Below are 12,058 nucleotides of genomic sequence, written 5' to 3'. Positions count from 1 at the left end.
TGAACCATTCCATAGAATTCCCAGTCCCTCTATTTTTGTCCACCTGCATTTTTATTTCCTTCACAGGCTAATTGTACACTCTTTCATAGTCCAATTCTATTTGTACAGCAAAATAACTGTTCGGACATGTATACTTACTTTGTATTTAATTTATACTTTAACATATTTAACATGTATTGGTCAACCTGCTATTTGGGGGAGGGGGTGGGGGGAAAGAGGGGAAAAATTGGAACATAAGGTTTGAAAACTGTCAATGCTATAAAATTACCCATGCATATAACTTCTAAATAAAAAGCTATAATAAAAAAAAAGAGCTGATTTAAACATTTATGCACATGTGGGTCCTTTTCCCTTTTTTATGATTTCTTTGGGATACAAACCCAGTAGGAACACTGCTGGATCAAAGGATATGAACAGTTTTATAGCTTTTGGGGCATAGTAACATGGAAAAATTTGTGACAGAGATGAACTTTGTATTGATAATCAATACATGATTTTAGTCTGGCAGATGAACTCTGTTTAGAGTTTTATTCCTGAGCATCATTTCAAAAGCCAGGTGGGAAAAAAGGGTAAATTTTTAGGAAAGATAGCCAGCATAATTTCTGTTCCTTTTCTTTCTTCACAGATGTCTGGATATGGTCAAGATGGGGGATTCAGTGGACCTTTGAAACCCATGACATTTTCTATATTTGAAGGAGAAGAAAAAAGCAACCAAATTATATTTCAGGTAATGACTTTCTTTGAGTACTATACTGTCTATTTTAGTGAGTCCTGTTACACAGTGGATCTTGATTTCCTTTATCTAACTAAGAGAACAGCCATACCTGAATTAAAATGGTAGACTGAGAAATCCTTACAAAAAAAAATTTTTAGAGAACAAATTCAATAGAGCGAAACTATCATTGAAATAAAATTTCTATGGTTTAAATATTCCTCAGAGTGGGGAACAGAACCCCTACTACTCAGAATGAAACTTGGATTCTTTTTGGAAAAGAAGACATTTTGGTGTATCTAGATAATTTAGTGCTCAAGTTTGTTATGTGTTCCCGAGAGGAGGCAATGTGGTAGATTAAAATTCAAATTCCCTGAAAGTCAGTCAGGTTTTTTTGTTTTTGTTTTTTTTTTTTTGCACCAGAGGCAATTCTTTAACTCATTTCTACCTGAAAGCTTAGCTCCAAATTCTTTCCTATGATTTTCTTAAGACATCAATAGAAACAATGACACTGGAAGACATATAGGAAATAGAGAAATTAGTGTGTGTGGCCAGAGGGACAGTAGTGGGTAAGCTTGTACATAAGTAGATGAGTGTATGTGTGTGTGTGTGTGTGTGTGTGTGTGTACATGTGTGTGAATGTACTTGTATGACTTCAATTTTGGATAGAACCACTGGGAATCTTTGTCTTAGTAATGTCTGAATTTCAGTAAACTGGTGAACAAAATTCAAAATGATATCCATAGGTTATGAAGCTTTTGATATCTTTTGTGTTGTAGATCTTTTTGGCAGTATGGTGATACCCATGAACTCCTTTTCAAAATAATGCTTCTTGCTCATGTGCATAATTTAAAAAATTCTAAATATTGGTTAGAGATTAGTGAATAAAGAAGTAATTTGTTTCCCATTCAAGTTTGTGGTCTTTCTGAATAAAAATAGCTAGCATTTATGTAGCACATTAAGACTCGTAAAATTCTTTATAAATATTATTTCATTTTAATCTCATAACAATCCTGGGAAATAGGTGCTGCCATTATGCCCATTTTACAGGTGAGTAAACTGAGGCAGACATTAAGTGACTTGTCCAAGGTAACTCAACTAAATAGTATCTGAGAACAGATTTGAATTTAAGTGTCACCGACGCCAAATCTAGTGCTCTATCCATTATGTCACCTAACTGCTTTAATGCTTGGGATATCTCTGAACCCAAATCAAGAACTTCTGCTTTAGCATATAGATTTAATGTTATTTGACTTGGGATGAAAAGGAAAGGGGAAAACATTGTGACTAGAATCTGCGTAGGGTATTAAAAAAGAGTCCTAAGCTAAGAGTCAGGAGAGCTCTAACAATGAGTATGAGTATGAACTTGGATAAGACATTTAATTTTCTCAGAGGTCAATCTCTTCATCTGCTCTAGTTCTCAAATAAATTTAATTGAACAATTATGTAAGTACCTGATAAATGGTAGGTACTGTTTTAGGCATCAGCGATATATAGACAACAATGACATAGTGCTTGCTTGGAAGGAAATTACATTCCATTGGAAAGGGATGGGAAGTGGGGGTAGGATGCTAGCCAGTGACACAGTATATACACAGGTATGGAGACAGGAGATGGAAGATGGAATTTTGTACATGGAAAATAGGAAGTTGGCTAGTTGGATTAAACTATAACTATAGCTACATACATACATATAGATACATACATGAAAATCCAAATTAATATATATGGGGGTAGAGTTCACTGTAGAGTTCATGAGGAGGAGTAATGTGTGATTAGTCTAGAAATATAGGAATAAGAATTGCCAGTTTGTAGCAGTAAAAGGAGTTTCCTCACCTGGGTTCTCTAAGTCAATAAAATCACAGATATGGACCACTTTCCTAAGACCTCTCCCCAGCAAAGTCCTGCAATGTAGTGTAATGAAAAGAATACAGGGCTTAGAATTCTTAAGTTTGAGCCCTGCCTCTCCCACTAACTTATGTGCAGAAACTTCATAAATCACACAATTTCTTTGGACCTCAATTTCCTCATATCTGAAGTGAAGGTTTGGTCTGGATAACTTCTAATCTTTCTTTTAATTCTAACATTCTATGAAATATTTGAATGCAATAATGATGCCCCCACTTAAGTGTTCTTTTTTTCTAGAGTAGATATCTCCAAATTCTTAAAAATTATCGTTATAGATCTTTCTTATTGTCTTTTGTTAGAGAATATTATAAATAGTAAACCTCCTGGTTCCAAATTTGGAATCTTCCCCCATTAGGATGAGAGCTCCTTGAGAACAGAGACCACTTTTCTGTCTTTGTTTCATTTCCAGTAGAGTGCCTGGTATATCGTAACCACTTAATAAATGCTTATTGATTCAGTGTTGACTGATTGGCCTCTATGAGCCTCAGTGTCCTCAGTGTCTATAAACTGAATGAGACCTCAGGGGTCAACTTTCAGCTCGATATCTATGACTCCAAGATCATTATTAGTCTTTCTATTTTCATTTTATCAAAAAATCAGGAGTTATTCCATCCTTTTTTTATTTGGTACATATAAGATAATCTAATAAATCCTTTTTAATTGAGTGATTGATCCCCATCTTTGTGTCTTTGGTCATTCTTCTATCTAGTCTAAAGAATTTGTGTGGTGCTACATATTGGGGATAGAAAGACAAAAACAATGGAGTGTTTAGCTTCAAACAGCTTATATTCTTTTACATTTTATGTGTGTTTATGTGCAGCCTGTGGAATTCTTTGAACTTCCCACAAAACCAACAAATTATTCTGCTTTATCTACTAATTTTGTTTTTCTTTCCTTCACAGTTTAAGTCTGATGCTCCCAATGTGAAATTTCAATTAAGTGGTGAGACAGATGATACTTTTTATATCCATCCAGATGGAATATTATATTATTCTGGAATCCTGGATAGAGAAAAGAAAGCTGTCCATAAACTCCAGGTGAGTAGAAACTATGTCTTGACGTCCACATCATACTCTACTATTCCTTACCACTGGAAGCATCATAGCAATTCAATCATTGATAAAGACTTCTTTCCTGCTGAACACCAGCTCTTCTTTCCCTGGTCAAGTAGTTTGTTAAGGCTGTTTTCATTTTAAACTTATCTATTTTGCGTGTGCCCTACTGTGGAAAAATAGAAGTAACCTCTCTCTCAGACTTTCTCCTTGAGGGACTCCTAATCTTATGATAAAGTTCTTTACTCAGGAATGCTTATCCAAGTGCAGTCATTTTAATTATTCTGAAAAATCATCTCTTATCCAGAGACAAAATCAATCTACTCTTCTCATAAACCAATCATTTCTCATACCCACCTTGATATAATACAATACCTGTTTGGATGCAGCTCTTGAATATGCGCAAGGAGAGCCAATATTGGAATAAGAAGAGTTCTTCCTTCCTTCCTTCCTTTCTTTCCTTCTTCACTTCTTCCCTCCTTCCCTCCTTCCCTCCTTCTTTTCTCCCTCCCTCCCTTCCTCCCTTCCTTCCTTCCTCTTTCCCTCCCTTTCTTCCTTCCTTCCTTCCTCCCTTCCTTCCTTCCTTCCTTCCTTCCTTCCTTCCTTCCTTCCTTCCTTCCTTCCTTCCTTTCTTCCTTCCTTCCTTCCTTCCTTCCTTCCTTCCTTCTTTCCTTCCTTCTTCCCTCCCTTTTTCTCCCTCCTTCCCTCCTTCTATCCCTCTCCCCCATTTTCTTCTATGGGCTTGCCTAACAACTTATTGTTGGTATATTGTAAAGAACATGAGAAAGAGAAACTCTGTATATCAATCTCATTTCTTACACTGAATTTATATCAGGCTTTCCCTACATCTTAATGCCTTCAGGTACAAAATAGAGAATGACAATCCAGATGTGACCTGCTTCTTAGAGTTGCTGTGAATCTCAAATGAAACCATCCATATCAAGCACCCTATTGTTTGATGATTCTGTGTATCTGTGATCTCATCATTAGGTATAGTCCTTCCAGTAAAACAGATCACTACCTATTCATGTCTTCTTATTCTGGATATTTCTTGTTTATTTCCTTCTATGTAACTTTTAATGAGGAGATGTTGGAGATCTTCCATAGAGAATAGTGCAGTGTTCAAATTGTCTACCTATGATTTAAATTGTTCTTATGGTTCAAAGTCCATGTTTCTGTTGCTACTAATATTGTTACTATCATTGCTATTACTATTAACAATGTTAACTTTTGTTGCTGCTACTGTTACTACTGCTACTATTGCTGCTTCTGCTGCTTCTGGGACTACTCCCACGTCCATTATTCCTGTGGTTACTCCTAATTCCTCTCTCTGCTTTTAGAGACTGCTCCCATAATGCCATATTCCAAGTACTACTGTTGCAATGATCCAGGCCAATAATTATTTATTTTTATTGTGCATATTCTGTCACAGTCAGCCTATGGCAGTAGTAATCAATTCCATATTGAATAATAAGATCTCTATTGCCATAGAAGTTGTAGTTATTTTTGTAGAATCCACAGATTTGACTAATTTCTTTCCCTTGCTCGCTAGGCAAATTATCCCAACTTAAAGATCTCTCTTGTCTACCTTCCATAGTCATTGAGAAGTTCAAATGAGACATGTAAAACTCTCTGCAAGCCTTAAAGTGCTAAACAAATGCTTTCATTATCATTATTGTTAATGCTATTTTAAACATTTACTTTCTATATCAGGTAGAAGTCTTGGATGCTGGAGGGAGACGAATAGAAGGCCCAGTTCCTATCACGATTGAAATTAAGGATATTAATGACAACCGTCCCATCTTTCTCCAAAAAAATTACAATGGAAGTGTAAGGCAGGGTTCACGTCCAGGTAACAGATAGGGACAATGTGAGACAAAATGGGTGGGAAGATTGGAGACCTGAGAAACCACAAAGATGGAGAAGAGGGGGAGGAAAAAAACTTATTTCAATCCAGTTCAGATCCAGCAACTGGAACTAGGAGACAAAAAGAAAAAAAAGCATAAGTCCCTCAAAAGCTCAAAAAACTTACCTTTTCTTAGATGATAAGGAATTGAGTAAGGAGCAATGTGTTCATTAATAAGTAAAGGCAAAATATATACAAGGTAAATGCAAAATAATTTCAGAGATGGTGGGTACCTCAAAACTGGAAGAATCATGGTTGGTCTCCTATAGAATGAGGTCCTGGAGCTGAATTTTAAAGGATCTGAGGATTTTAAGCAGTAGAGACAAGTAGGCTTGGACCAGAGAGGATCCTTAGTCCTAGCATTATGAATTGCTCAAGAAAACAGCACTCTTCTAATTCACTGGTTCCCCCCCACCCCGCTTCTTTTGGATAGTATTAAAGAACAAAACAAAACACTAGCAATGTTGTATTTTTATAAAATCTTGTACTAGCTTTCTGCCTTCTTCATTGCAGTCATTTAGGAAATGCTTGTCAAATTAATGAATGAACCGGTTCCTCAAACTGAGGCTGATGACTTTACATTTTTTTTTATGTTTTTGCTAAATAGGAAAACCTTTCATGTATGTCAACGCTACAGACCAGGATGATCCTGCCACTCCCCATGCCAAACTTTTTTATCGAATTGCTGTCCAGCTTCCCAAGATAAACAATGTGATGTATTTTCAGATAAATAACCAAACAGGTGGAATCTCCCTTACCCTAGAAGGTATGAAAAGAATGCAAGTTGTCTTTTTCCTATGCCTAAAAAAATTGAGACATGAATACTATATAATTTTCCCTCCTTCCACCTACCCAGCTCACATGAAATCAGCAAAGTGGACACAGTGACACTTTTCTGTTGTTTCTCCCTTTCTCCCCTTTCCAGGATCAAAGGAATTAGATCCATTTAAGAATGCACATTATGACCTGGTAGTTTCTGTGATGGATATGGGAGGTCAGTCAGAAAATTCTTTCAGTGATACCGGATCTGTGAATATTGTTGTGGAAGAAAACATTTGGAAAGCACCAGGCCTTGTCACCATTAAGGAAAATTCTACTGAGCCTCATCCTCTCCCAATTACTCAGGTAATAGTAATAGCAGCTAACACATACATAGCTTTTTAATATGTGCCAGATACCATGCCAAGTGTTTTACAAACTTTATCACATTTGATCCAATCCTGGAAGGTTGGTGCTTTCATGACCTCTATTTTATAGAAGAAGAATGAAAGGTTGTGACTTGCCTAGGGTCATACAATTGGTAAGTGTCTGAGGATAGATTTAAATTCAGGCCTTCCTGATTCCAGGTCCAGCACTCTTATCTACTATCTTACCCAAGAGTAAAAAATGTCTCATTACCTCCCTCATCTCCATATACAGAGGTCAAAGCATCAAAATAAGTGAACCACATGCTGTCTCTGCCCTTTGGACATTTACATAGTATAGCAGAGGTAAGGTGGGAAGATTCTCATCCCAATACTTACTCCCATTGATGAATCAGGTTCACAGGACTTCTGAGTTCTAGGGAATATCCCTAAAGAGTTGAGAGGAGAGAATAAATCTCTAATGCCACTGACTCAAGGCCTGACTGGTATGCTTTCCCCCAAGATTATTAGTTGAGAATCAATTGAGTCAGCTAGACTTTGGAGTTTTAAAAAGTCAAATAGCTTTTAAAAAGAGGTAATTATGGAGCAGCTAGGTGGTGCAGTGGGTAAAGCACCAGCCCTGAAGTCAGGAGGACCTGAGTTCAAATTTGGCCTCAAACACTTAACACTTCCTAGCTGTGTGACCCTGGGCAAGTCACTTAACCCCAATTGCCTCAACCAAAAAAAGGGAGGAGGAATGGCTAATATGGTGTAGTGATAAAGGCTGGAACAAAACATTTTTTTCCACCATCCCGATGCCTGAGCTACACTTTCTCAATATACAGAGACTAAGAAAAAGTAAACTCAAGCTTGGAGAACACATATGGCAACATGGATGATTTATATTTATAAGTCTTTGATGAATGGAAGTCCTTTTCTCCCATTTATGTAGTGTTCAATAAGTTCCCTGTAAGCATGATGAATCTATATTGAGTTTGTCTTCCAATCCAGCTGCCTTCATGATCTGATCTAGTGGTTTTGTTAAAATATCAACAGGAGGATAGAAAATCTTACATCCTCTTCCTTTTTTGAAGCTCAAAAGGTCCTCCTCTTACCATAGAGTAATAGATAATGAGACTATTTAGACCTTTCCTTTCCTACTTTTTTTTCTTCCCCCCTCCCTTTCCTTTTGTGATGCCTCTTAATGGTATACTAGAAAGCCATACTTGCTCCAATTTCTCTAATTCTTGGGATTTCATGCTATAGGGGGTAATGAAACCCCAAAGTCAGACTTCCTGTTTGATATCATTTAACTTTCTCAAGAAGTCTTTCAAAGACTTTCATACTTGGTGTAAAGGCTTATGATTGAGATGGGCTGATCACTTAATTCAGATAAGATATAACTTGATTGAGTAAATAGCACATTACTCAGCTTTATGTTCTAATATGGTGCCATTATTTTCATAAGAGCATGTCCATTCCACACAGTGCATACCTGATGATGATGTTTTGCTTTTTGACAACAATTTTAGTTTAGAGTTATGTTTCTTCTACAATATCCATTGTCTTTGTTTTGGACATTGCACCTTAGACATGTTTCTGATCTTGTCAAGGGATAAGGTCTGTAAATAAGACTGAGAACCCAATTGTAAATTGTTTTTTTTTTCAAAATTCTTTCACTTGGTTTTTTGTTCTAGGACCAACATCTATTCTAGTGTCTTCATGTTCCCACTGCAGCTACCATGATCCCACCACATAATAACACACTCCTATTTGCCACTCTTTGGCAAGGATTCATAATCTTCCCTCTATTAAAGTTTCAGTCAATGAACTCAAAAGGAGGGATTGGGATAAGCCAAATGAATCACCAACAATTTCATTGTTAATATTTTTAAAAGTGTTATTTATTGCAGTAGAATTTTCCAGGTAATTAGAAAGAATAGGTTGGTAATATAATGACAGAAAGGACAATTATTAGTCCAGCAAGTCTTTTGAATATATAGAATATTTCAAGGCCCATGACTAACAGAACAACTTTGCTATTGAATTTTCTTATCCATTTCAAGAAACCTTCTCCAAAATTTGACATGCACCTTATCCCTAACATTTTCAAGACTAAACATTTTGGGGACAGATTTGTATTATTTACAGAGCCACTAGGTTCCTTAAATATCTCCCAGAAGAACATTTCAAAATGTCCTCTGTTGTTGTTTTTTTAAAATTTATCTTCTGTGGTGAATTTTGGAAGCTTGTAGTAAGCCAGTGCTCCAATCCTTAAATTCTGTCTGTCACAAAGAACATTTTGTCTTTTATATTGATATAAGATGGATATAAATCCTTGAACATCAGTTAAAAGTTCCAACATAGAAGAATGGGGTGGATGGGAGGCAGGGCAAATACTAGTTGTTTTAGGTGAGTCCGATAATATTATTTTGTGAGAAAAAAATAATTTTGAAAACATATCCATTCCTGCCATTCTAACAATTTAAACTTGAAAGGTGAAAACTTTTCTAAGTCATTCAACTAATGCTTATTAACTACTATATACCAGGCACTGAACTCAGTGCTGGAACACCTGTGGTTAGAAGTTAAATGTTCAATTGCCACTACAGTTGTATACACATGTAGACACAAATATATAAGTTATTAAACATAAAACCATAACAATACTATAGCTGTTCAATTTTTGAAAAAGCAAAATGATTAGGCAATAAAGAAGTATTTACTACTTATTCCTCCTGTATTCTAAGTTACTATATTCTGGGGACACAAAAATAAAAATCAAAGCAGTTTCTGCCCTCAGGAAGCTTATATTCCATCTGAAGGAATATCACATTAAAATATTCATGTAAACAAAGTAAGTGCAAAATAAAATACAGAGTAAATACAAGATAGTTTGAGAGGAAGGGCATTGGTAGTTGAAGAGATAGGAAAACCTTTATGTAGAAAATTACTTGCCAAAATAAAGTTGCAGCTTTTCAGATTTAAAAGGTGACCTAGTGTGATGGAAACAGTGTTTTATTTGGATGGAATTAGAGAGCTTGGCATCAAGTCCTGCCACTGCTGCTTGGTACCCATGCTATCTTAAACAACTCACAAGACCTCCCTGAGCCTTGGCTTTCTCATCTCTAGAGTAAGAACTCAAGGCTAGATGATCTCTAAGACCTCAAACATCTCTAAATTGAAGACTATGAGCCTTTGCTTACATTTCACAAACTGTCTTTTATTGTTTGGGGGGCTCTAGGTGCAATGGAATGAACCCGGGGCTCACTATTCCTTAGTTGAAAAGGAGAAACTACTTCGATTCCCATTTTCCATTGATGATAATGGAACTATTTATGTGACTCAACCCTTGGATAGAGAAGAAAAGGAATCGGTAAGTGTGAAATGGTTGTCCATGACAAGACCCAGTTTTAAAGAGATGCACAGATGATAGCAACAGTGATTTTATTCAACAAACAAACAAAGCATTCTATATTCAATAAACAATCATAGGATAGAGTTTGGGACTTGGAATCAGGAAGATCTAATTTCAATTGTCTGACTTCAACTACCTTAGACAACTTATCACCTAGTTGACTTTCAGAAAGTCATTTTAACTTTTCTTTTCCTCATCATTCTCTGTCAAATGAAGATAGCACCATTGTTGTAAGGCTCATTGAGGAAAACACAGGTAAAGAAAGTGCTTTGTAAACCTTTAAGTACTATATAAACCAAAGTCCTCCTCTTCCTCTTTTTCCTTTCTTCTTCCTCCTTTTCTTCTGCCTCCTTTTTTCCTTCTTTTCCTTCTTCATTCTCTTCCACTCTCCTCCTTCTTTCTTCCTCCTTTCAATTCCATTCTTCTTTCTCCTCTTCTTCATAGTATGATAGTAACTTTCAATAAGCTATTTCTTTTCTTCAAAATCAAACCTTTCCATTTGCCCTTCCTATTGTCCATGACTAAGAAAACAGCATCCAAATGGATAAAAGGAAATAGGCATATACTTTGCTATTCAGAATGAGTTACAAGAATGAATTTTGGATATTTTTTCCCTGACTTTTACTTTCCTGTTTTAGTATGTCTTCTATGCAGCTGCAAAGGAAGATAATGGACAGTTACTAGCAAAACCACTGGAAATTCATGTTGAAGTTGAAGACATTAATGACAATCCCCCTATTTGCCCTGCTTCAGAGACAATATTTGAAGTCCAGGAGAATGAGAAAATAGGTAAGGAATGACCGTTATTCGTTTTGGTCATGTATACTTATTGTGTATCTAATTTATATTTTAATATATTTAACATCTATTGGTCATCCTGCCATCTGGGGGAGGGGGTGGGTGGTAAGAGGTGAAAAACTGGAACAAGAGGTTTGGCAATTGTTAATGCTGTAAAGTTACCCATACATATAACCTGTAAATAAAAGGCTATTAAATTAAAATAAATAAATAAACAAATAAACAAACAAATAAATAAAAGGAATGACCGTTATTTTAAGAAGGAAAATCACATTTAATTTCTTGGTCCCTGCTAAATTATTTGCTATTTTCACTTAGAGTTTCAAATTCATGGGGAAAATGGTGTGATAGAAATGTACTTGTAGTAGAAAATGGAGTAAGATTTTGGTCCTTTTAAATATGATCCATCCTTTGGTAACTCTAAAATAGTTTTCTTTAAATATTTTAAAATGTTTTTTATGATATCTTTTTGCTTTGCATCAGCTATATTTCCCTACATATCTCTCCTTTTCTCCTTCTCCCAGAGAATTATTCCTTGTTACAAAGAATTCTATGAGAAATATAGTTGAGTAAAACAAATCAAAACATTAAAAAAAAACCCAATGTTGTATGTCATGTCCTATATCCACAGTTACTTGTGCAAAGAAGGCAGTGAAGTATCATTGCATATCTCTTCTTTGTGGCCAAGCTTGATCATTGTAATTTCATAGCATTCGGTTTTGGTTTTATCAACTCCTCTGAAAAAAAGCAGAACAGTTCCATTCTCTAGAGGAAATTAGGCAGTAGGTTTATGTTCAAGTTCTGATATGATGTTGGATTCTGAAGTTGCTGTAGATCTGTATAAGAAATATTTTCTCATCAATTAACAAAGGAGTGATTTACTTTTTGCTTCCCATATTACAATCCCAGCAAAAGCATTATTTTTGTAGTAAAGAGCAATCAAAAACAAAAACTTGTGATAAATTGCTTGTAGACCTGGGATTTTAGTGAGTTGTTGGACTATACAGGCACCACATCAATTTGATTTTGTGATCAATTGTTATGGAATATCAAAACTTTCAAATGAACATTTTTATTATGTGCTCTTTTTCTTTAAAAGAAAGGGTTTTTTTGGCTAATACAGAATAGTCTTGTGTTATT

The 12,058-nt window shown here is 35.6% G+C and overlaps 1 protein-coding gene across 1 annotated transcript in view; it reads left to right on the top strand.

Moving 5' to 3' along the window:
* The first annotated feature begins 625 nt into the window (after positions 1-625).
* The window catches only part of CDH17 (cadherin 17), a 36,256-nt gene continuing 24,823 nt past the window's right edge, over positions 626-12,058 (top strand). The window contains exons 1-7 of the mRNA XM_012541719.2: positions 626-727; positions 3,523-3,657; positions 5,386-5,524; positions 6,186-6,344; positions 6,504-6,703; positions 9,947-10,078; positions 10,759-10,909. Coding sequence (XP_012397173.1) covers positions 626-727; positions 3,523-3,657; positions 5,386-5,524; positions 6,186-6,344; positions 6,504-6,703; positions 9,947-10,078; positions 10,759-10,909 — 1,018 coding nt within the window. The remainder of the gene's footprint in view (positions 728-3,522; positions 3,658-5,385; positions 5,525-6,185; positions 6,345-6,503; positions 6,704-9,946; positions 10,079-10,758; positions 10,910-12,058) is intronic.

Source organism: Sarcophilus harrisii, chromosome 1 (genome assembly GCF_902635505.1).
Source record: "Sarcophilus harrisii chromosome 1, mSarHar1.11, whole genome shotgun sequence".
Lineage (NCBI taxonomy): Eukaryota > Metazoa > Chordata > Mammalia > Dasyuromorphia > Dasyuridae > Sarcophilus > Sarcophilus harrisii.
This window is presented reverse-complemented; position numbering and strand designations above follow the sequence as displayed.